At 50.1% G+C, this 25,622-nt stretch overlaps 2 protein-coding genes and 1 long non-coding RNA gene across 6 annotated transcripts in view; 1 reads left to right on the top strand and 2 right to left on the bottom strand.

Annotated features, from left to right (window-relative positions):
* Positions 1-427: 427 nt before the first annotated feature.
* Positions 428-3,582, bottom strand: LOC137425216 (mitochondrial nicotinamide adenine dinucleotide transporter SLC25A51). Of its 4 annotated transcripts, none has more exons than XM_068113410.2 (2): positions 3,491-3,582; positions 428-2,015 (listed from the first exon to the last, which is right to left on the bottom strand). In XM_068113410.2, exon 2 carries the CDS (start codon positions 1,948-1,950, stop codon positions 1,075-1,077), a length of 876 nt encoding a protein of 291 aa, XP_067969511.1. In that variant the 5' UTR covers positions 1,951-2,015; positions 3,491-3,582; the 3' UTR covers positions 428-1,074. The 4 variants fall into 4 exon arrangements, with proteins under 4 accessions (XP_067969511.1, XP_067969509.1, XP_067969510.1 ...); XM_068113408.2 differs by having other exon boundaries at positions 3,407-3,568; XM_068113409.2 differs by having other exon boundaries at positions 3,400-3,540.
* On the top strand, positions 3,190-14,205 carry LOC137425217 (uncharacterized). Its single transcript, XR_010984075.2, has 2 exons — positions 3,190-3,234; positions 13,509-14,205. It is a non-coding gene; the product is annotated as an uncharacterized LOC137425217 (long non-coding RNA).
* A 417-nt stretch (positions 14,206-14,622) lies between these two features.
* LOC137425215 (uncharacterized) overlaps positions 14,623-25,622 on the bottom strand; it is a 39,504-nt gene continuing 28,504 nt past the window's right edge. Inside the window, exons 17-18 of the mRNA XM_068113407.2 lie at positions 17,078-17,131; positions 14,623-15,547 (exon numbers count right to left, since the gene is read on the bottom strand). Of these exons, the coding sequence (XP_067969508.2) occupies positions 15,515-15,547; positions 17,078-17,131 (87 nt within the window). The 3' untranslated portion in view covers positions 14,623-15,514. The remainder of the gene's footprint in view (positions 15,548-17,077; positions 17,132-25,622) is intronic.

The raw sequence follows: 25,622 nt of genomic DNA, 5'->3' as shown, positions 1-25,622 counted from the left end.
CAGCCACAGCGAATTCCACCTTGTGAGGTTGGGTGGGGAATGTTTGAAGTCTTTCACGAACTGAATACTCTGGCCAGACGACTAACTGAAGCTGATTTGGGCAGGAATTGATCATTTTTACAGGGGGCCAGTGAGGAATCTTCAATATGTCCATCAGCAAATGCTGGCTTATTGACCTTTTCATTGGACACCCAGCTTATTGACCTTTTCAAGCCAGGTGTTCTAGCTGTCAGCCTGCCTTGGAAACAATGATTTGACAGTTTCTCATCAAGTTACGAATGGAACACAGACCACATAGCTCAAAGGGAAGTATGCTACCTCTGCACCAACCTCTTGGATTAGCCAATTGCTTAACCCCTGTCTGAAGTATGTCTCAATGATTTAGAATGACTGCTGCATGCACACAAGATATGGATATCAAGAAATGTTTTGAGAACAGCGGTTTTATTCACTTCATTACACCAATGGAGTGTATCGTATACTGTACAAAACAGAGTAATATTTTAAACAGGACAAAAAGTAATAGTTGAGATTGTAACTCACTAGGAAGGTAGTCATGGTAATTAATGGTGGCATCATTTTCAGCATCCAAACAGGAACAAAAGGAAAGCTCGACATATAAAGAATGGCACAACGTTTATGTTAAAGTACGTACTGTAATATCATACTCCATTATTGGCCAAAGGATTCAAAAATCTTAAGCCTCACCATGACCTATGACCTCATGGCAACAGTAGTGTTGAATGTCAGGAACCACCAAAACCAACCTGTCCACAGAACACCAAACCAACTCCGACACAGAAGACAAACGACCTGTGCACAAAAAAACCCAAATAAGCCCTACTATCCTGAACCGTCCCAACATATTGCTCCGGACTTGCTACGTCTCAATTTGGAAAGAACGGTCACAACACCACGTTTGGGGTTTAAAAAGGGGATAAAATCAGCAGGTCCAAAACGGTTACGAAAGCTCAGGAACTAATAATTTTATTTAATTTACCCATAAGACACCACGTTGGTGATACAATAATCGATTGCTTGAGATCATGTTCCAGGAAGCCCCCACCAAGACCATCATAAGAGCTTTAGCACGAGCTCAAATGTCGCGTTAATTATGCCCCAAGACAACAGGGACCGCTGGTAGTTGAGGTGAACGCCCCGAAATAGGTACGAGACATTCCGCTGCCTCTCATGCCAGATGAGCGAGAAAACGTGGCTAAAGCCGCGGAACTCTCCTCCGATCTCGGACTGCATGCGCACCTTCACCACATTCACCGGGTAGAAGGCCGTGCTGAGCAGCGCACCCAGCAGGCCTCCACAGAACAAGTCATTGAGAAGATGCCTGCCTGGTGATGACGCCGTCGGCAGGCACTCCTTGATGGGGCCACGCAGTCCAAAGAAGAGCGCGTTGCTCGGCCCATTGCGGAGGAGCACCGGCGTCAAACCGCGGTAGTACTCCTTCAGACCGTACTTCCGCAGTTGCTTAAAGGCATCCAGGGTGTTGTAAAAACGGACGCAATGTTTTCTGTCCTGCAGCAGCACCTGCACTCGCTCGAACGGCATGAACGCGGCTTCCACAGAGCCGGCGAGCACCGCGGCGAGGCTGCGCACGGCGACGGACGGGGTGCCGTCGGGCACGGCGTCCAACAGCGTCAACGACAAGTCCTCGTAGAGGCCGAACATGAGCGCGAGTGTGGTGGTCTTCTGCAGAACGGGTGGGAGAAGTCCACGGTAGAGTTGCCGGAGACCCTCGCTGCGCAGCTGGCACAAGGCCGACGTGACCCGCAGGCCCTGCAGCTGTTGCCGAAACATGGTCTTGTTAACGGGGAAGGTGAGCAGGATGTTTGCAAGGGCGGCAGAGCATCCCGCTGTATAATGCTTCCAGGAGTTGCCATGGGAGAATCTGGTGCGGGTGAGGACCTGTGCCTCTTCCTGAACGTCTGGGCCCATGCCTAGATTCAGCCACGGGAACGTGGCCCGCTACGAGCCAGAGCAGCACCCGCAAACGCTTCCTCCTACGAGAACAGCAAGCACAGCACAGTTTGGTCAGGTTAGGACACACCTGAGCACGACCGAGTAATTCAAAACGACCAGCGAGGCTTATGTTTCATTATTGTCAAGCTGAACACAGCCAAGTGATGCAATAATGGAACGGAGCTCAGCCTCGAGCAGAGTTCATGTAACAGCAAACAGCCATCTGTAGGTGGTTAGAAACACCAAATAGTTAGTGAAACAACAGCAGAAGGTTATTTAAACATTGATTTAGGTTGTTAAGATAGAGCAGAAAGTTATTTAAACAGGTTGGTAAGATAGACCAGAAGGTTATTTAAATAAGTTGGTAGGATAGACCAGAAGGTTATTTAAACAAGTTGTTAAGATAGAGCAGAAGGTTATTTAAACAAGTTGTTAAGATAGACCAGAAGGTTATTTAAACAAGTTGTTAAGATAGAGCAGAAGGTAATTTAAACAGCAGTGGTTATTGGGACCAAGATAGTGATAAAAATCCAACGGAAACAGTGGGTTATAGGTCGTTGTTAGTTGAACAGCAGTCTAGTTAATGATTTAGGTTGTTAATTAAGCACTCACAAATGAAATAGGCGATTAATAAAGTAGAAGGTTTTGTGTCCTGCAACAACAGCACTTGGATGCGCTCGAATGGCTTTATTTAAACAGGTTGGTGAAAGGTAAGTTAGTAAGTTAATGGCATGAATCCATAAATATTAAATGGCTGAGTTGTGTGTGTGTGTGTGTGTGTGTGTGTGTGTGTGTGTGTGTGTGTGTGTGTGTGTGGGGCAAGTTTTTCGTGGAATTCACTGGAGCTTTCGGATGTAGAACATGATACACCGAAATGATCGTTCTGATCGTCTGAGTTCATTAGACTGATTCACCATAAAGAATCCGGAACAATTCCCATGTTTCTAAACGCGCGCCATGTTGAGGTGTATAGAGCAGCTTAATAGGTCCTTCCACGGCATAGCATTCTAATTACAAAATAAATAGCAAAAATAATAACATTGTAACAAAACATATTAATTAATACTAATAATATTAACAACATTAATATCGTTTCATAATTTATCATTTGGCAACAATAATAACGAATGTATAATCTCTCCTCACTCACACCCTGCCCCCACTCCCCCCACCCCCCAACTGCCCCACCTCCCCCACCCCAACCCCGTCCCCGAGCCCCGAGTCCCGACCCAAGCAATCTGGACTTGGTGAAACTGAAAGGTAAGTCAATGCTCAAGCAGTACAGTATGCTACAAGGCTGTTTTTGTGTTTACTAATGTGGTCCAACGACTGTATTTTCAAACAAGGCGGCGTTTCTGTTGAAGCACTGCACTGTGATGGCGCAATAATCAAAACAAGGGGTACCCGAGGCGGACGTGGGGATACCTCTGACCTGTCATGCCCCGGCAGCCCCGCAACTTCACTTGGACTCTTACACAGCAACGTTTAGTTCGTTCGTTCATTCATTCCTTCTTACAGTCGGGGAATCGTTCGCTCTTCAAACAGCTAACAGCTTGTTCATTCCGTCTCCTGGAGCACTTCCGGAGGTTTGTTCTGTGTCTGACGCCCACCCACCGTACATACCAGAACTATAGAAGAATCCCGAGCACTACTCCGTTATACTTTCCACTCTTGTTTATTTAATTTCCTTTCTATTAACTTGCCTCGACGCAATGTGGAACAACCACTAACAACACCGTCGCGGCCACGATACACTGTATTAAATATTTTATCGAAATACCGAAGCTCCGTTTGGCCTCATCATGGGCTGGTGTTTTGATGTTAAATATGAATTTCGAACCGAACTGAGGTGTGCAAAAAAACGATCAAAAATGTTTTTTTTTAATACATGTTCAAGGCTCCTGGAGGGGCTGGAGCTATGACCCAGGGCCAGAACAGATGAGGACGCACCATAACAAAGGGAACAGCATGAGAAGGGGGAAACACCAATAGCAGGGCAGAGGGAGAACGTAGACGGTGACAAACAAACAAGGGATGCAGGTAAAGATGACGCGTAAGGGAGAACACAAGGGGTGGACAAGATGGATACAAAAGCAAAGTTTCTGGAAGGGTGGTTTAATGGGTGTAGAAAAAAATCATGGCTTTGGATGGGGGATGATCTGAGATGGTGGTGAACAGATGTCTTGAACACATGGAGGGAAAAATGAGATCGAAGATCGTGTGGAAGGTGGTTCCACAGGTGGAAAAAAGAGTAATGAATGAGTGGAGGTGAGCAGTGGGTCTGGATTTAGGGTTTTTTTTTTTTTTTTGGCATACTGAATCGAGGCTCGTGAAAGAGCTAACATTTACTTCACAAACAAATCAACCAGAAACAAAATATATAAAAAGAGGGAGCGGAAAACAAGATGGGGAGAGAAGGGGAAGCACACAAACACAACATTTGAGAGCAGGGAGATGTGTGGAAGGGAGAGGGCTTTGGGGGGAGGAGGCGTGGGAAGGGGGGGGGGGGGGGGAGGGAGAAGTATAAAACACAAGGACACCAAGGACTTCCAGGACAGAAGTTGGTATTTCAAAAAAGTGGAATTGGGGTGAAATTAGCAGGGGTAGAAAAGATCAAGGTTTTGGATGGGGGAAGATAAGAGATGGTGGTGAACAGCTGTTTTAAAGACCTGGAGGGTGGAATGGGATTGAAGAGAGTGAGGGAGTTTGTTCCAGAGGCGGGAGAAAAGAGGAATGAAGGAGTGAAGGTGAGCAGAGAGTCTTGATTTTGGCAGTTTGACCATAAGAGGGTTGCAGGCAGATCTTGTGCGACCTGTAGGAATATTTGCGGGACAGAGCCCAGAGAGAGCTGAGGGGGCAAGGCCAGAGAGGAGTCGGTAGAAGACGGAATGACCACCAACCTGCCTGCGGTGAGTGAGTGAGAGGCCCTTGGAGTTAGCTTCATCGCGGGAGATTCCAATGATTCTGAATGCTTTGGTTTCAACAGCGTGAAGACGAGCTAGGTGTGAGGCAGGAGCACCAGCCCAGAGGGGAGAGCAGTATTCCATTGAGCTGCGGATGAAAGCCTTGTATGTGGTGAGGAGCTCAGGTATGCCAAGGAAGGACTTCGCACGACGGAGGATGCCCAGTCGGCGACTGGCTTTGGAGGCCAGATTTGAAATGTGGTTTTCCCAGGAAAGATCATGGCAGATAGTGAGACCCAAATGCTTGAGTGACAGAACTTCTTGGAGAGGATAATTCAGAAAGTGGATGGGAGGGTTGTCCAGTCGGTCTTTTCGGAGAGACATCGTAAGAGTGTGAGATTTGTCAGGATTGAAAGACATGTTCCACTTGTTTGCCCAGTCTGTGATTTTGTCCAGGTCTGCAGAGAGTGAGAAGGCTGCAGACTGCCGATCTGAGGGATGAAGAATGGAGTGACAGAGAGTAGAGTCATCAGCAAAGAGATACAGAGGATTTTCAAGAGAGTCAGAGAGATCATTGATGAAGACCAGAAAAAGCACAGGGCCCAGAACACTGCCTTGTGGAACTCCAGCCTGAACAGGAAGAGGAGATGAGAGAAACCCATTCAGGGCCACACATTGACTACGACTAGAGAGGAAGTCCGCCAGCCATGCGTGGAGATTTCCATGGATACCAAAAGAGGAGAGTTTGGTGAGCAGAGCGGGGTGCCAGACCGTATCGAAGGCACGTGATATGTCAAGGGAGACTGCTCTAATTTCCTGTTTGGCATTGAGGACCTCCATCCATTGTTGAGAAAGCAGAAGCAGCATGTCCAGAGTGGTGTCCAGGTCTGAAACCAAATTGATGATCAGAGATCAAACCATTGGAGAAGAGGAAAGATTTCATATCTGAAGCAATGATGGATTCCATGACTTTGCTGATAATTGGGAGAAGGCTGATTGGTCTGTAGTTGCTGGGATCTGTTTTTGCACCTTTTTTGTGCAAAGCGGTGATGTTGGCAGATTTCCAAGCAGATGGAAGATGACCTTGAGCAAAAGAGAGGGTGAAGAGAACAGAGAGAGGGAGTGAAAGAGCGGAAGAACAGGATTTTAGGACCCGTGGGCTGATGCCGTCAGGTCCAGTTGCAGAATCCGAGTCGAGGGTTGACAGAAACTTTTCCACCTTGTCAGGAGGAAAGGACACAGAGTCCAGGAGCAGCTGGGTACGACTGGGTACAGAGAGGGATGGGTTTGGGACACAAGATTTAGAGGCAAACACAGAGTTGAGGCATTCAGCTTTTTCACGTGCGGAGTCAGCCGTGTGGCCATTTGAGGTGAGGGAGGGGATGGAGGGGGAACAAACACCAGAACAAACACCAATTTCACGAGGAGTGCATCCAACAGATACCTGAGGTTGGGATGGGGCAGAGGATGAAGAAGGAAGAGGGTGCAAGATCAGCAATGAGGCGGCAGAAGACGGAGAGACCACCGACCTGTTGGTGGTGGCAAAGTGATAGGATCCAACCTTGACGGGGAGAGGAGAAGAAAACATTCCATTTCAAGCCACATGTTGGCTACGAGAGTGGAGGAAGTCAGTTATCCAAGAGTGGAGGTGGCCTTGGATTCCAATGGCAGAGCGTTGGGAGAGCAAAGTATGATGCCTGACTGCATCGAAAGGTCGAGATATGTCCAGAGAGACGGCCATGATCTCATGACTTATATTGAGGGCCTCCATCCATTGTTGGGAGAGTAGGAGCAGCATGTGCAAAGTAGAGTGACCAGGCCTGAATCCAAATTGATGATCTGAGATAAGGCTGTCAGAGAAAAGGAATGATTTGTCAACTGTGATGATGCATTCCATGACTTTTCTGATGATTGGAAGTAAACTAATTGGTCTGTAGTTGAGGGGATCAGTTTTTGCACCTTTTGCTGTGATGTTGGCTGGTTTCCAAGCACATGGAAGATGACCTAGGGTAAATGACAGGGAAAATGGCAGAGAGAGAGGAAGTGCAAGAGCAGCATAGCAGGTTTTTAGGACGTTGCAGAGTCAAGAGTCCAGGGTTGCCAGAAACCTTTCCACATTCTCAGGTGCAAAATTCATATTTAACTTACAATGGACAAGTTGAGCTACAAAATTGCACATGCAAAAGTGAAAAGGGAACAATGTAGAATTAAAAGCCACAGAGATGGAAATAGTGCTTTAATATTAACCTTTGTATTCGCTCGACCTCGGCCATTTATTCCTGATCCGCGAAACACCCTGCAACTCATGCCTGCAGAAACTTTTTTGAATACCGGGCTTTTACATCCAATCATCATGTAACTTCCATTAGCCTGAATATGGTATATAGCTCTGAGGTACTTGATAGCTGATAGCTCATAGCTGATAAATAGGTATTTGATAGCTCTCTCTCTCTGCCAGGTAAGTTGTTAGAGTAAAGTAAAGGAAAGTCAGGAAATGAAATGGGGCCCATTGTCTGTCTGTCTACCCTCAAGCTCTCCTCCTCCAAATTTCCTTCTGTACCCATCTTGTCCTGCCCGACCCTTCCTTCATCACCACACCCATTTTGTCCATGTCCACTCCTCTCAAGAGCTTGATGGTCCCTGCAGTCCGTGCAGCCACCCACGCGGTCTTGTCCCATTTTGTCCATTTCCTAGCACCCCCAGCTCTGTCTGTGCTCTGCCCCCCAAATATTCCTCCAGGTCACACAAGATCTGCCAGCAACCTTCTTCTGGTGAAACTGCCAAAATCAAGACTCTCTGCTCACCTTCACTCTTTCATTCCTCTTTTCTCCTGCCTCTGGAACAAACTCCCACACTCTCTTCAGTCCCATTCCTCCCTCCAGGTCTTTCAAATAGCTGTTCACCACCATCTCTTATTTTCCCCATCCAAAACCTTGATTTTTTCTACCCCCGTTAATTCACCCAAGATCCACTTTTTTGAAATACCGACTTCTTTCCTGGAAGTCCCAGCAGTGTCCATGTGTTTTATACCTCTCCCACCCCACCCCCCTTTCTCATGCCCCTTCCCCCCAAGCCCTCTCCCTCCCACAGATCTCCCGATGTCCCTGTTCTTTACTGTTGTACTTGTGTGCTTCCCTCTCTCTCCCCATCTTGTCTCCCGCTCCCTTTATTATATGTTTTATGTGTCCGTTTATGTTTTTGTCATTAATGTTAGCTCTTAATGAGCCTCGATCTTGGATACAAAAAAATAGATAAAAGAAGGTCTCCCTCGATGTTGTCCTCCAACTCTCCCACCCCCTCTCTGTACTGTATCTGTACGATTACTTGGATCTCCATGTAAGGAGACATTACACCACCTCCACAAATGGGATTTCAAAGACAGCCCAGTATATGATAGTGGTCACCCAGGTCAGACTATTCATCACATTGTGAATGAGTGTCACCTCCAGAAATTTGATGAAGGATTTAGGGCAATCCACCTCACAACAGTAAGTGCTGTTACTTGTTGGAGACTTTGATATGTGAGCTGTAATTTATCATATCGTCACCTTCCATGTAGTTAGGGAATTTTAGCAAATTGTATTGACCATCTGTGAAAAAATTGCTTACCAAAAAATTTCTTCACTAACGTATTCATCTAGGTGTCTACTAACACCTATCAATTAGTGCAAACCCAAATCCTTGTGGAAAATTCTGGGGAGCCAATCAAAGTTCGGGTGCTCAGAGGGCCTGCGCGAAAAAATCGGAAAATTAACTTTTGCCAATATTGACTTGTGGGATGTCTAACTAGGGGTTTTTTGGGGTGCTGAATTGATTCCAACCATTAGATTTGAGAAAAAATGAATCCCTGGCCGTAAAATATTGATATGATACATTTTTAGATATCTCAGACTGTGTTTTGCGGTAATTTGGCTCAATTGATTTAGATTGTTCAAATTGTGCTGAAACCAGCATACAACGCTGCCCCACTCCCCCCACATGCTGCCCTCACCCGTCCCCCACTCCCTCACATGCTGCCCTCCCCCGTCCCCCGCTGTACCACTCCCCCACATGCGCCCAGTTCACTTGCCAGTGTGTGTCTAGACGCGGTGACAGGAAGGTGTGTGTGTTGCTGCCGCTATGGGTTGCTGCCAACGCGGTGTAGTGTTGTGGTGTGGTGTGTATGTACAGCTGATGCATCAGCGACAGGGGAGTCCCATGTTCCAGGAAACTCTATCCAAGTTCACTTTGTACGGCAACCATGTAGTCAGGTTCTCAGACCATGAATGGTCAGGCACATGGACCGACATCACAATAGAAACCACACTCATGCGTGAGGCAAAATCCTCCGGTTGTCTAAACAGAGGCCGCTTTCGGAATGAGTCTTCTCATAGGTCTTGGGTTCAGACTCTGAACCACTTCTCGTTCATTCACCAAGAGCTAGAAAGAAGCATGGTCAAATGTGGGGTACCTGTCCACACCGACGTTAAAAGAGCCCAAATGAAGAGAGATAACGATGCTGTCAACACCATAGTTGGGTGGTTGGAGGAAGTCAACCCTTTCGATGCCACACGGGACAAGAAGACTCTGGTGTCCTTCTCAACTGGGTTCAGCAGCACTCCCGAAGACCAAGTCAACGCTGATCAAGCAGAAGAAGTTGGCAGAGCCATACAGGCTAAGATGGATGGGAAAACTGTTGTGGATGCAATGGTAACCAAACACAAGGCCAAATCACTTGCAAGCCTCAGATCTGGACCCAAAGTCAATGGCGAGAAGCTGGTCATTGACTCACTGAAGCTATTCAACCGCCTCATTGTCATCAGTGAGCGTGAAGTCAAGACCAAAGAAGCTCTGCGCTTTGAGTTGACGCCAAAACCGATGTCTCTGTTTGACAAAAACCAAAAGTTGCGAAAGCCATACAAGGCTGCCCTAGCAAGGTCCCTGAAGGCATGTGTGGCACCTGTCGAACAACCCCCCTGCACAAGCCTTGTGGTTGATGGTGGGTGGCTCCTGCACAATGTCAAGTGGGAGGCTAACCTTACTTGGAAGGATGTTGCCGAGAGCTACCTCCTGTTTGTGAAGTCCATGGGGAGCCATCGCCTCCGGATAACGGTGGTCTTTGACGGATATGGCAGCTCCACCAAGGACCATGACCACATGAGACGAACAAAGAATGCATGCTGTGACATTCAGATTCGTCTGGATCTCAAAATCATCATTGCAAGAGAAAAGTTCCTCGATAACAAGAAAAACAAAGCCCAGCTCGTTCTGCTCCTTGCTGAGACATTTAGTAGGAATGGAATCAGTGTACAGCAATGCTCCGATGATGCCGACACCTCCATCGTCCGCGCAGCTCTAGATGAGGCAAGAGAGTCCCCTGTCGAGGTGAGGGCTGAGGACACAGACGTCCTGGTTATGCTGATTCATCATGTTGCAGACCATCCGATCTTCCTCACGACAGCCAAAGAAACATCTTACGATGTCGGAAAGATCCGGGAGGCCCTCCCAGAGATATACCGGAGGTATCTCATCTTCTTGCACAGCTTCTCTGGCTGCGATACAGTGTCTGCAATTTTTGGGTTTAGCAAACCAACTTTGCTAAGCAAGCTCTGCAAGACTGATGAAGCAGAGAGGGCAATGGACGTGTTTATGGACATCCGAGCTGAGAAAGGTGATATCATTAAAGCAGGCTGTGATCTTTTCAAGCTCATGTTCCATGGGAAATCCTTCAAAGACTTGGAAGACTTGAGATTCGACATCTTCAGCAAGCGAGCTGCTACTGGGAGCATAAAACCTGAGAAACTCCCCCCGACAACAGGAGCTGCAGCACAGCACTCTCTCCGAGCTTACCTCCAGACTAGAGACTGGCTGATGCTGCAAAGTCCATCGTTGGATGCCCGGGACTATGGATGGCAACTCACTGAGCAAGGATATGCACCAGTCCCTTCTCCAGACCCCATTGCACCAGACTACCTCCTGACGTTTGCCAGCTGCAACTGTGCGGGGGACTGCAGCTCACTCAGGTGCTGCTGTAAAAAGCAAGGAGTCAAGTGTATTTCTGCTTGCGGCATCTGTCATGGTAACTCTTGCCTGAACATAAACCAGCTGGATGACAAGAGGAGTGAGGAAGATACTGGGGAGTTTGATGAATAAGGTTGTAAAAGCTGACGAAGCAACATTTCCATTGAGCACAGTTCTGTTAAAAATGTCAATGAAATACATTTTATATGATCATGGTGTTTTTTTCTCAAAAATAATGGTTGGAATCAATTCAGCACCCCAAAAAACCCCTAGTTAGACATCCCACAAGTCAATATTGGCAAAAGTTAATTTTCCGATTTTTTCACGCAGGCCCTCTGAGCACCCGAACTTTGATTGGCTCCCCAGAATTTTCCACAAGGATTTGGGTTTGCACTAATTGATAGGTGTTAGTAGACACCTAGATGAATACGTTAGTGAAGAAATTTTTTGGTAAGCAATTTTTTCACAGATGGTCAATACAATTTGCTAAAATTCCCTAACTCGTGCCATCCTTGCTCAAGTCGAAAAAAACGTTTACGACATAATCACAAAAAACGTTTTTTTTTTCAGCCATCTGGATCAGTACTGATTTTAAATTCTGTTAAGTGAAGAAAACCTAGATTATCATTGCATGCAATTGTAGAGAAACATGTAACTAAGCTAAATTTATAAATAACAGATTATAAATCACCGTGAACAATTTTGGCTTGGGCAAATCACCGTGAGCAATTTTGGCTTGGGCAATTATGGCACGGAGAAGTGCTACAGACAATATTGCTCATGGTTCTACCTTTACATAGTGGAGTGGAGAAGCTACGGCGGGTGACACCGTCACAATTTCGGTCTTCGAGGCCGGCCGATAGGCACAGTGTGACCGGAAGGGACGAGGTTCTTACATAGTGGAGAAGCTACGGCGGGTGACACCGTCACAATTTCGGTCTTCGAGGCCGGCCGATAGGCACAGTGTGACCGGAAGGGACGAGGTTCTCCTGACCACGTGGCCCTTGACTTGGTTTGTCCGCACAATGTGGGCGCTTTCAGGATGAACTTTAGCCGGGGAGCGTTTGGGCGCCCCAGTCTGATACTGCCGCCCACGCGCAGAACAACTTGTGAGTGCACGTGGGTCCCGGCGGTCCCACTGGCCTAGCGCTACCATGTTTAGACAGCGAACTCCGTCCCCGGGGACCGGCACCTACTCCCGGAAGCAAGAGAGATCAGCAGTGCCGGGCACGGTAGGACACCCGCGGAGCCCCGGCGGACCAGGGGCGCGCGAGCCTACGCGTTAGCGTGCTACGGCGGAATCAACGGCTTCGGCCACGGCCGGGCCGATACTCGGCCCGGTCGCCCGGAAATGAACTGGTTCGACGCCCGCGCTAGAGAGGTCGCGGGCGACTGAGATGTATTAACAAATAATTAATTAATTTGAGACGTCCGATTTCTAGTGTTTGGAAATTTGGAAGAGCTTGACCCTAGCCTTTCCCTTGCGAGGGCAAGGAGGAACTTAACACTTGACACTTAAGCTTAGTTTGAAGTACACCCTGCCAGCGCTCCCGGTGGGACGGCAGGGCAACCAGAAGGGACGAGGTTCTCCTGACCACGTGGCCCTCGATCTGGGAAGCGAGAGGCGTTCCATTAGTGGACGCACCCCTCACGCCCGACAATGGAGAAGATTGTCATGGGGACCGCAAGGCTAACCCCCGCTCTAGCAGGGAACATGGCCTTAAAATGCATGTTGTTGTTGTTGTTGTTGTTCTACCTAAATGCTGATGACCCTTTGGAACGAATAATCAAGAAATTAATATTTATAATACATTGACTTTGTTTTCATTTATACACTAGTTTTTTTAGGTCATCTCTAATTAGAGTTATCGAGCTGGGTTAGGGTTCGTTGAATTTAATGGGAGGAGTCATTATTTCGGTGATATACGATGAGCGGAAATGGCACGAATACTCGATAAGCAGAAATGGCACGGAGTTGAACAAACACATTTTTTTAGGCGAAAAAAACGTGTATAGACATTCTATTATGAATTGACAGTAACTAGACACAATAACCAATCACAGCATAACAAAATGTCATTTTCGATAAAATTCGACTTGAGCAAGAATGGCACGAAGGTGACGATATGCAAGATTAGATGAGATTGTATTGTTCCTGTTGCATCCTGATCCGTTCAGTGTTCTCGCTCTTCCATGAGCCTTAATCCTGTATCCCAAAAAAACAAACCAAGAAAGACCAACTAATGTGAAAGACACAAATTGAACAAATAATGCTAGCAAACAAGATGGAACTCCCACCCTGCGCGAGTTCCATCTTGTCTGGGATGCATATTGTTACGTTTGTGGGGGTAGGTGATGAAATGCCATAGTGGAGATAGGATCGTGTAGGGTAGCATGGACCGCATGCGAGTAGGAAGCCAATCTCAATGTATGTAAGTAGAAAAACTGTGAGCTTAAGATCGTTTACGTGTCTTCACAACGTGTGTTAACTAGGTAGGGTTAAGATTAGTTTCCCCGGTATGTGATTGCCTCCTGTGGTTTTTCCATACATTTTTACAAATATAACAAGCTGGCCATAAAAAAACCCTCGTTACGCCAACAACAACAACTGACTGACATGTATGCCGACAGAACCTGAGCAGAGCCGATCGACAAGTACGCCCGCCCACATGAACACCAGAGGAAAAAGGCCCCGCCCAATAAAGGTGGCGAATCGGTGGGCGGTCAAGAGGGCCCGGAGGCCTCACCGCTGAAGTGCATGATTGGACAATGTGACGTCAGAGCGAGAAGGTTCGAGAGCTCGGAGGAAGAAGAATCTTCCTCTTAGCTTCCAATATTCCTCCTAGCCCATCCTAGCACTTCCTATATTGCTCTCTCATTCTGCCTTTGGTCTGAGGCGGTCGCTTTTGTCTCGGGTGCGCTCGTGAAGAGAGCTTTTCGGAGCTTAGGAACTTTTGCAATGTTAGATGAGGGGGTGTTGTTGACTGTGGTGCTTTTCTGGGGAGGAGAGAGCCACGTCTCGCTTGGCGGTGGAAGTGACGAAGGGCTGGTTGGCTGCTTGCTCACGCCTGGGCGTTTTTCGGCGCCATTTGTTGGAGCGTTTCCCGCGCGGGTGACTGCACCGACTGCAGCGACCATCAAACTCCCAGGCATAGTTTGGACCAGAGCTGAGTACCGGCTGACTAAACAAAATAACTTTGATCATTCCCCTGTTGTGTATTTGTGTCAGCTGGAGAATCCCTCGAAGTAGCGAATATTTAATTTACCTTAACATTTATTTTGACATTTTATTCGTTGAATTTAATTTCATTAAATTCATTATTGTGCATTTCATTTGTTGTGTTGTTTATTTGTTCTGTGGGTTTCGGATAAAACCCCGTGAGCTCAGTGCAGGTAAGCACTTTAGCACGACGGACCCACCGCCAGTTTTGGCTAAGCACCTCGGAGTAAAGCACCGTTACGGCCAATCGTCACCCAGCGGTGTTAACCGTTTGGGCTGACAGGACAATATTTAAAGAATCTATAAAACAAATGAACCCAGCTTAATGTCCAACTGAGGATCGGCACAACCTGTGATGCAACACCCTTCCTGTGAAGCACCAATAGGACAGCTTACAGTCGGGTTGGGAATCGAACGCGGACCAGACAGCCCAAAGGTAACAAGTGTGCTACCTCCTGTACTATCTCTGTATACTTGTTGTATTGTGCAAAACACCCCAAAAAAAACACACACACACACTGCAGCAAAAATGTATCCCATTGCTGATGTAATTGAAACTTTAATCTACATTACATAACCGTTGACCTTTTTGACTTTTAACTCCAACAAACAAAAATGTACGTTTCCATTGCAAGGCAATAGCTGATGGACAATCACATGCAATCCTGAGATATTATACAATCTATATATTACGTATGCAAAAATTGTTGCCACTTTAATTCTCCCTCCCACCTCCCACCTCCACCATAGTATTCCCTCTCCTCCACCATCCCTTCTCTCCCACCCAACCCATTATTTTTACAATCCTCCGTCGATTTATCGATTCCTCACTGTATGTACGTAATCTGTCGATTCAAGACCCATTAAATTCTGAATTCAAGAACTACAGCATACAGTACTCTTTAAAATGCTCATAAAATTACGTTGCATTCATTGTTCGGTTTTTACATTTTGAAGGTACTCGCAGAACAATGATTTGCCAATAATTTTACTTAGCTCTTCCATGCGGCTTGCTTCTTTAAATTAAAAGAAAAAAAAACTCGCAAGCAATAAAAAAAATTCAGAAATATTCCACCTCTACAATCTACATTGCTGGGTGCATGGTTTTAAACAAAAGGAGTTGAAAAATTCATTTGAAATGAAATAAAAAATCATGGCATGACAACCCAGAACAGAGAGAAACACCTTTGGCCACAAAGAAAAACCTTTTTTGTTTTGCTTTTAAAAAGTATCATTTAAAATTTCAACCACCAAGCATAAGTGCTACATGCAATTCATTAAAAAAACAAAACGATCACATTCATCATCAAGCACTTGTTGTGCAAGCATTCTTGTGTGTTGATAAAAAAATAAAAATAAAGACACAAGAAGAATTCAGCTCCTTTTTGTGGAGACCGCTGTTTCACCACCATTTTTCTTACTTTGCCTTTAACCCTCTGATCTTGCGGCTCTGTAGGGGGGTGGGGACAAACAAGTTATATCTCAACACCTCTCCATTCTTTAAACGGGAATAAAAATGCATCTTGTTTGTGTCCACCTAATTTGAATAGCTCCACATGCATCCCAAATTGTACGGCTCCACATGCATCCCAAATCGTGCGGCTCTACATGTATCCCAAATCGTACGGCTCCACATGTATCCCAAATTGTACAGCTCCACACGCATCCCAAATTGTACAGCTCAACATGCATCCCAGATTGAATGGCTCAACATGGATCCCAAACTGTACAGCTCCACATGTATCCCAAATCGTACAGCTCCACATGCATCCCAAATTGTACGGCTCCACATGCATCCCAAATCGTGCGGCTCTGCATGTATCCCAAATCGTACAGCTCAACATGCATCCCAGATTGTATGGCTCAACATGGATCTCAAACTGTACAGCTTTGGGATCCACATGCATCCCAAATGGTACTGCTCCACATGTATCCCAGATTGTACGGCTCAATGTGGATCCCAGACCGTATGACTCCATGTGGGTCCCAGACCGTATGACTCCACGTGGGTCCCAGACCGTACGACTCCACGTGGGTCCCAGACCGTACGACTCCACGTGGATCGCAGACCGTATCGCTCCACGTGGATCGCAGACCGTATCGCTCCATGTGGATCGCAGACCGTACCGCTTCATGTGGATCGCAGACCGTACCGCTCCATGTGGATCACAGACCGTACCGCTCCATGTGGATCGTAGACCGTACCGCTCCACGTGGATCGTAGACCGTACTGCTCCACGTGGATCGCAGACCGTACCGCTCCACATGGATCGCAGACCGTACCGCTCCACATGGATCGCAGACCGTACCGCTCCACGTGGATCGTAGACCGTACCGCTCCACGTGGATCGCAGACCGTACCGCTCCACGTGTATCGCAGACCGTACCGCTCCACGTGGATCGCAGACCGTACCGCTCCACGTGGATCGCAGACCTACTGCTCCACGTGACCGTACCACTCCACTTTGATCCCAGATCGTACCGCTGCATGTGGATCCCAAATCGTACTGTCCCATGTGGATCCCATACCGTATGGTTCAACGTGGATCCAAAACGATACGGCTCAACATGGATTACAAATCGTACGGCTTTGCATTCCACACAAATGCCAAATTGTACAGCTCCACGTGGATCCCGACCATAAATATCCAGTACACATAATCAACTGTATCCCAATACCTGTATTTTCTTTTATTTATTTTGTATTCGGCCAAACAATGGATGTAGGTAACTATGAGGGGTAGGAGAACGCAAGGAGTGGACAATATGGATGCAGAAGCAAATTTTTGGGAGGGGTGGAGGGTGGTTTAACAGTTGGAGAAAAGATCATGGCTTTGGATTGTTGATTATTTGAGATGGTGAGACAGCACGTGATCATGAACACCTGTTACACCAAATACTGCTTTATATAATTCACTACTATAAAGCTGGAATTAATATCATGCTAAACCTGTTCTTAAATCCCACTCTTTTGCCATACCTTTCTGCTGGGCATAAATCGTAGAAAATGGGCCAGCTGATGTCGAGATGGGGTCTGTGAAGTACAACAGTGTTATACGTGGCATTTCAAAAATAAATAAAAGGGGAGTGGGCAGGGATCAAGGAGGTAAAAGATAAGTAGACAGAACATATCACCTGGAAGTGTACAATGAACCAAACAATATATCTCAAGACGATGTCAACGTCATTCAATCATTGCAGCAAATCATTTTCTCAACCCATTGGCATTGTTTTTCAACACTATGAATGAAAGGGGTGATGTGGGGGGGGGGGGGGGGGATGTGGATGGGTGGGTGGGTGGAGGGGAATGGGAGGATATTCATGCAACAGGAAAAGCGATCCCATCCCACTATTAATTTTCAATTGGTCACTGGCTTTGAAACAAATATTTTTTTATTGCTGTCCCTTGGCATCAAAAAGCTACATATATCGAACAAACAGTTTCAAATGTAGCACCTTGCTGCCATTAGAGCATTTAAATTGCATAAAATGTGGCAATAAATGCGAATTGTTGCTCCCAGCTTGCCGGCTCGATGACAGAAGACACCATTTGCATTTTTGCCACCTCCATTTCTGCCCCGTTTAGAATCCCGTGTGGGCATGAGCAACTTGCTGGTTCAATGAAATGTCCAGAACATGCAATATAGTGTCAGAAGTGTGGATTATTTTAACAGCAGTGAAACCAAAATCCTAAGTGAGTATGAGGAGTTCACATTCCTTTTTGACATTGACCAATAAAATATTAAAAAACTAGAACGGCACTCTTCGACCGATATGCCTCCGCCCACATCAATACATCATTGTAATACTTGTACCATGTTTGATTTAAATCCATTCAGCTGTTTTCAAGTTATCACATTTTACCTGACATGACCTCTGACCTTTGACTTCTTGACCCCAAAATTATCAGTTCATGCTTACATCGTTATACATACCTGTACCACGTTTTAATTTAAATCCCTTCAGCTGTTAACAAGTTATCAAATTTTTACCTGACATGACCTCTGACCTTTGACCTCAGGACCCCAAAATCGAATTAGTTAATCTTTACATCATTATTATAGATGCCTGTACCAAGTTTGAATTAGATCAGTTCAGCCGTTCTCACGTTATAGACCTATTACAGACTTTGACCCCAAAGTCTAATCAGTTAATCTTTACATCATGGTACATACCTGTACCAAGTTTGAATTATATCACTTCAGCCGTTCCCAAGTTATAGACCCATTAGAGACTTTGACCTTTGCCCCCAAAATCTAATCAGTTAATTTTTACATCATTATGCATACCTGTACCAAGTTTGAATGAGATCACTTCAGCCATTCCCAAGTTATAGACCCATTAGAGACTTTGACCTTTGCCCCCAAAATCTAATCAGTTAATCTTTCCATCATTATACATACCTGTACCAAGTTTGAATTAGATCACGTCAGCCGTTCTCAAGTTATAGACTTATTATGGACTTCGACCTTTGACCTCTTGACCCCAAAATCTAATCAGTTAATCTTTACATCATTATGCATACCTGTACCAAGTTTGAATGAGATCACTTCAGCCATTCCCAAGTTATAGACCCATTAGAGACTTTGACCTTTGCCCCCAAAATCGAATCAGTTAATCTTTACATCATTATGCATACCTGTACCAAGTTTGAATGAGATCACTTCAGCCATTCCCAAGTTATAGACCCATTAGAGACTTTTGTAGCGGTTACCGCTGGATGCACACAATCGCCTTGCACCGGCCAGAACACGGCCAGACGCGCCTCTCCCGGGCATGCCCGGACTCACTGTTCCCGGGCACGCCCGAACCTCCCGGGCACGCCCGGTCTCGTCTTTCCCGGGCATGCCCGCTATCGCCTTTCCAGGGCTCGCCCAGAGCGTCCGGGCATGCCCGCTCTCGCCTTTCCAGTGCTCGTCCAGAGCGCCCGGGCACGCCCAGCCTCGACTTGCCAGGCCGCAGCCAAACACGCCCGGGCAGGTCCAGACTCGCCTTTCCAAGGCTCGCCCTTGACACCCGGGCATGCCCGGTATAGCTTGTGCCGGGCAAACTTCCCGACATAAATGTGTATATATATTGCTGCCCGATAAACGGGCTTTTGTCAGAATACCTGAGCTGTTTTGTTTCAATAAAGCAACTCGGACGAATTCCGTCTTTGGTCGCGTCACTTCTTTCGACTCGCGTTGGAGCGCAGCTCCTTCACTGGTGACCTACCGACATGGACACGGCAGTGACTCTTAAACTGCTTACCTTCTGGGAGGCTCACGCGGCTGTTTGGTTCGCCCAGGCAAACTCCCAGTTCGCCCTGCGAGGCATCACCGCGGACGACACCCGCTTCCACCACGTCGTGGCAGCGCTCGGTTCCGCCACCGCGGCCCACGCCCTGAGCCTCCTCGAGCACCCGCCGGCTGCCGACAAGTATGACGCGCTGAAGACGCTCCTCCTCGACGCTTTCGCCCTCTCACCGGCGGCACGCGCACGGCGCCTGCTCGACCTGCCCGAGCTCGGCGACACGCGCCCGTCCGAGCGCATGGACTATATGCTCTCGTTGCTCGGTGAGCACTCTCCGGATTTTCTGTTCCGCGAGTTGTTCCTTTGCCAGCTGCCTCACCCGGTACGCCTCGCCCTGGCTGGCACGTCGATCACCGATCCCCGCGCCCTCGCCAGGGAAGCCGATAAGATCTCCTTGGCGGGCCAACACATCGGCGCGGCTACCTGGAGCCTGCCGCCGTCCGAGGCGACGCCCACGACGCCCGAGCGCCCTGCGCGGTTGGAGGCCGAACTGCCGGTGAAACTGGCGGCCGCCACGCCGCACCGACCGCTTCCGACACGACGGCCGGGGCCTCCACCTGACCAGGCGTGGTGTTATTGCCACGCCAGGTTCGGACACAAGGCTCAGACGTGCCGACCCCCGTGCACTTTCGGCAAGTCGGGAAACGGCCGGGCCGGCGTTCATTCCCAGCCATGAGCGCCGGCCACTCGGGCAACTTGCTTTTTATTCGGGACAAAGCGTCCGGGCGGCGTTTCCTTTGTGACACCGGCGCCCAACTGAGCGTCATACCCGCCTCCGAGCAGGACAGGCGGGACGCCGTTTGCGGCCCCTCTTTGGTCGTTGCTAATGGCTCGGCCATACGCACTTTCGGCCCGCGCAACGTCACCCTCTGCTTCGGCAGCCAGCGCTTTCAGTGGACCTTTGTGACCGCCTGCGTCCCCATGGCTTTGCTGGGCGCCGACTTCCTCTGCGCGCACGGGCTGCTGGTCGACGTCAAACGTCGTCGCCTTGTCAACGCCGAGACCTTCAGCTCCCTGGTGTGCACGATGAGCAGCTCCGCGCCGACCGAACTGGCGTGCCCTCCCGACGGCAAACGAGTTCGCTCGCCTGCTCGCGGAATTCCCGGCCCTCACACGGCCGACGTTTTCGGCCGTCGCAGTGCGGCATGGGATCGAGCACCACATACCCACTACGGGCCCGCCGGTCTATGCCAGGGCCCGCCGCCTCGACCCGGCCAAGCTCGCCGTGGCAAAGGCCGAGTTCGATGCGTTGGAGCACCTCGGCATCGTGCAGCGCTCCAATAGCGCGTGGGCCTCACCACTGCACATCGTGCCAAAGCCGGGGGCGGATGGCGCCCGTGTGGCGACTACCACTGCCTCAACGACGCTACCACCCCCGACAGGTACCCGATCCCGCACATCCAGGACTTTTCCGCCCGTTTGGCGGGACGGGTCATATTTTCCAAAATTGACCTGATACGGGGATACCACCAGGTACCTGTCCGGGCGGCCGACGTCCCGAAGACGGCCGTCATCACGCCGTTCGGCCTGTTCAAATTTTTGAGGATGCCGTTTGGCCTCAAGAACGCGGCCCAGGCGTTCCAGCGTTTAATGGACGGCGTGCTGCGCGACCTGCCATTTCTTTTCGTCTCTCTGGACGACATCCTCGTCGCCAGCACGTCCCACGCCGAGCACCTCCTCCACCTCCGAACACTGTTCGGTCGCCTCAGCGAGCACGGCTTAATTGTCAACCCGGCCAAATGCCACTTCGGCACGACGACCGTTGACTTTTTGGGCCACCGCATCACCAAGACCGGGGCCGTGCCGCTGCCGACCAAGGTCGAGGCCATCACCACGTTCCCGCGTCCCCGTTCCATCAAGGCCCTACAAGAGTTCCTCGGCATGGTGAATGTTTATCACCGATTCATGCCCCGCGCTGCTCAGCTCATGCGGCCCCTTTACGAGGCCCTCCGGGGCAAGCCTGCCAAGCATGACATCGTTTGGTCCGCGGCCATGGATGCGGCCTTCGCGAGCGCAAAACGGGCCCTCGCCGACGCAACGCTGCTGGCTCACCCGGTGCTCAACGCGCCCATCGCCCTCACTACGGACGCCTCCAACTACGCGGTGGGCGCCGTCCATGAACAATGGGTGGACGGGGTTTGGCAGCCACTCACTTTTTTCAGCCGGCAGCTCCGGCCGAACGAGTTAAAATACAGCACGTTCGACCGCGAGCTGCTCGGTCTATTCCTGGCCGTTCGCCATTTCCGACACCTCCTGGAGGGCCGCCCGTTCACGGCTTTCGTCGACCACAAGCCGTTGGTCTACGCAATGGCCAAAGTCACGGAGCCGTGGTCGGCCCGCCAGCAGCGCCGCCTCTCCGCCGTGTCGGAATTCACCACGGACGTCCGGCACGTCGCCGGCAAAGACAACGCTGTGGCCGACTGTCTTTCTCGGGCCAGCGCGAACGCGGTCCACCTCGGCGTGGACTTCGCGCTCATGGCGGCCGACCAGACCACCGACACCTCGGTGCAGGCCCTCCGGGCGGCGGACACGGGCCTCCGCCTGGCCGACATCCCCTTCGCGGGCACCGTCCTGCTCTGCGACGTCTCCCAGGGCCAGCCTCACCCCATCGTGCCCGTTTCCTGGCAGCGCCGCATCTTCGCCTCCATCCACGGCCTTTCTCACCCGGGCCGGAAAGCTTCTCAGAAGCTGGTGTCGGCGCGTTTTGTCTGGCACGGCCTTCGACGGAACGTCCGCGACTGGGCCAATGCCTGCACGGCCTGCCAGCGGGCCAAGGTCCACCGCCACACCCAGGCCCCGCTGGCACCTTTCACCGTGCCTGCACGGCGTTTCGACCACGTCCACGTGGACCTGGTGGGTCCCCTGCCCCCATCGCGGGGGTTCACCCACCTGCTCACCATGGTGGACAGGACCACCAGGTGGCCGGAAGCCATGCCCCTCACCTCCACCACCACCGCCGACGTGGCGCAGGCGTTCATCGCCACCTGGGTCGCGCGCTTCGGCGGACATCTCGTCCGACCGCGGCCCACAGTTCACGTCCGAACTTTGGGGCGCGGTCGCCCGCTCATTGGGGGTCACGCTGCACCGCACCACGGCCTACCACCCCCAAGCCAACGGGTTGTGCGAGCGGTTTCACCGCTCCATGAAGGCCGCACTCATGGCCGGCCTTCAGGACGACGGTTGGACCGACCGGCTGCCGTGGGTCCTTTTGGGCCTCCGCACGGCCCCCAAGGAGGACCTCCGGGCGTCCGCCGCCGAGCTCGTCTATGGCCAGCCGCTCTGCGTCCCGGGCGAGTTCGTGCCCGACGCTACCAGTCCCTGGTCCGCCGCACACCAGCGCTCGGACCTCCAGGAGGCCGCCCGCCGATTTGCCCCCGTGCCAACGTCCCGCCACGGTGGCCCCCAGTCCTACGTCCCCCCGGCGCTTCGCACAGCGGAGTACGTCTTTGTGCGTCATGACGCGCACCGGGGGCCACTCCAGCCGCCGTACGACGGGCCCTTCCGGGTCCTGCGACGGGGCGACAAGTCCTTTGTTGTCGACGTTGGCGGCCGGTCGGACCGGATCTCTGTGGACCGCCTCAAACCAGCGCACATGGACGTCGACCGACCACCACGGTTGGCCCTTCCTCCGCGGCGAGGCCGCCCCCCGTCCACAGTTCCCCCCGCTCGACCACCCACCACCACGTCGGACCCCTCCCCACGACCCTCCAGGGGTCGCCTCGGCCGGGTCATCCGGACCCCCCTTAAATTGACCCTGCCGGTGCAGGTCGATTCTGGAGGGGCGTGTGTAGTGGTTACCGCTGGATGCACACAATCGCCTTGCACCGGCCAGAACACGGCCAGACGCGCCTCTCCCGGGCATGCCCGGACTCACTGTTCCCGGGCATGCCCGAACCTCCCGGGCACGCCCGGTCTCGTCTTTCCCGGGCATGCCCGCTATCGCCTTTCCAGGGCTCGCCCAGAGCGTCCGGGCATGCCCGCTCTCGCCTTTCCAGTGCTCGTCCAGAGCGCCCGGGCACGCCCAGCCTCGACTTGCCAGGCCGCAGCCAAACACGCCCGGGCAGGTCGAGACTCGCCTTTCCAAGGCTCGCCCTTGACACCCGGGCATGTCCGGTATAGCTTGTGCCGGGCAAACTTCCCGACATAAATGTGTATATATATTGCTGCCCGATAAACGGGCTTTTGTCAGAATACCTGAGCTGTTTTGTTTCAATAAAGCAACTCGGACGAATTCCGTCTTTGGTCGCGTCACTTCTTTCAACTCGCGTTGGAGCGCACGCAGCTCCTTCACTTTGACCTTTGCCCCCAAAATCTAATCAGTTAATCTTTACATCATTATACATACCTGTACCAAGTTTGAATTAGATCACTTCAGCTGTTCTCAAGTTATAGACTTATTACGGACTTCGACCTTTGACCTCTTGACCCCAAATTATAATCAGTTAATCTTTACATCATTATACATACCTGTACCAAGTTTGACTAAGATCCCTTAAGCCGTTCTCAGGTTATCGCGGTAACGAAAACCTATCGCAGACAGCCGGACGGACAACCTGAAAACATAATGCCTCCGGCGACTTCGTCGCGGAGGCATGAAAAGCAATCGGTATCTTCCTCAACATTCCCATTGGCACCAGTAGTGTGAGGTGTTTCTATTAAAAGTCCTAACCCCCTCACCCTCCCAAGAGGTGAAGGATGAACAAATTGCATTTTTTTTTTTTTTGTATACAAGATCGAGGCTCGTGAAAGAGCGAACATTAATCACACAGAAAGACAAACCGACACATAAAACATATAACATCGGGAGCGGTAGACAAGATGGGGAGAGAGGGGGAAGGACACAAACACAACATTTGAGAGCAGGGACCGAGACATGGAGACATCGAGAGATCTGTGAGAGGGCGAGGGCTTTGGGGGGGGGCATGGGAAGGGGGGGCATGGGAACGGGGGGGGGGGGTGGGAGAGGTATAAAACATATGGACACTGCCAGGACTTCCAGGAAAGAAGTTGGAATTTCAAACAAGGTGGATCTGCGGTGAATTAGCGGGGGTAGAAAAGATCAAGGATTTGGATGGGGGAAGATAAGAGATGGTGGTGAACAGCTGCTTTAAAGACCTGGAGGGAGGAGTGGGATTGAAGGGAGTGAGGGAGTTTGTTCCAGAGGCGGGAGAAAAGAGGAATGAAAGAGTGAAGGTGAGCAGACAGCCGAGATTTCGGCAGTTTAACCATCAGAGGGTTGCTGGCAGATCTTGTGCGACCTGTAGGAATATTTGGGGGACAGAGCACAGAGAGAGCTGGGGGTGCAAGGCCGGAGAGGAGTCGGAAGAAGACAGAAAGACCACCTACCTGCCTGCGGTGAGTGAGTGAAAGGCCCTCAGAGATAGCTTCATCGCGGGAGATTCCAATAATTCTGAAAGCTTTGGTTTCAACAGCGTGAAGCCGAGCTAGGTGTGAGGCAGGAGCACCGGCCCATAGGGGAGAACAGTATTCCATTGAGCTGCGGATGAAAGCCTTGTATGTGGTGAGGAGCTCAGGTGTGCCGAGGAAGGACTTCGCACGACGGAGGATGCCCAGTCGGCGACTGGCTTTGGAGGCCAGCTTGGAAATGTGGTTTTCCCAAGAAAGATCATGGCAGATAGTGAGACCCAAAACCTTGAGCGACAGAACTTCTTGGAGAGGATTGTTGAGAAAGTAGATGGGAGGGTTGTCCAGTCGATCTTTTCGGAGAGACATCGTAAGAGTGTGAGATTTGTCAGGATTGAAAGAGATGTTCCACTTGTTTGACCAGTCTGTGATTTTGTCCAAGTCTTCAGAGAGTGAGGAGGCTGCAGACTGCCGATCTGAGGGAAGAGGAATGGAGCGGCAGAGAGTGGAGTCATCAGCAAAGAGATAGAGAGGATTTTCCAGAGAGTCGGAGAGATCATTGATAAAGACCAGAAAAAGCACAGGGCCCAGAACACTGCCTTGGGGAACTCCAGCCTGAACAGGAATAGGAGATGAGAGAAATCCATTCAGGGCCACACGTTGACTACGACCAGAGAGGAAGTTCGCAAGCCATGCATGGAGATTGCCATGGATACCATAGGAGGAGAGTTTGGTGAGCAGAGCTGGGTGCCAGACCGTATCGAAGGCACGTGATATGTCAATGGAGACAGCTCAGATTTCCTGTTTGGCATTGAGGACCTCCATCCATTGTTGAGACAGCAGAAGCAGCATGTCCAGAGTAGAGTGAC

Source organism: Myxine glutinosa, chromosome 4 (assembly GCF_964187855.1).
Source record: "Myxine glutinosa chromosome 4, kmMyxGlut1.1, whole genome shotgun sequence".
Lineage (NCBI taxonomy): Eukaryota > Metazoa > Chordata > Myxini > Myxiniformes > Myxinidae > Myxine > Myxine glutinosa.
The sequence above is the reverse complement of the archived record's forward strand: the minus strand, read 5'-3'. Positions and strand labels throughout refer to the sequence as shown.

Excerpts from the sequence above, each read along its gene's own strand:
- LOC137425216 (XM_068113410.2), bottom strand. The coding sequence starts at position 1,950 with ATGGGCCCAGACGTTCAGGAAGAGGCACAGGTCCTCACCCGCACCAGA.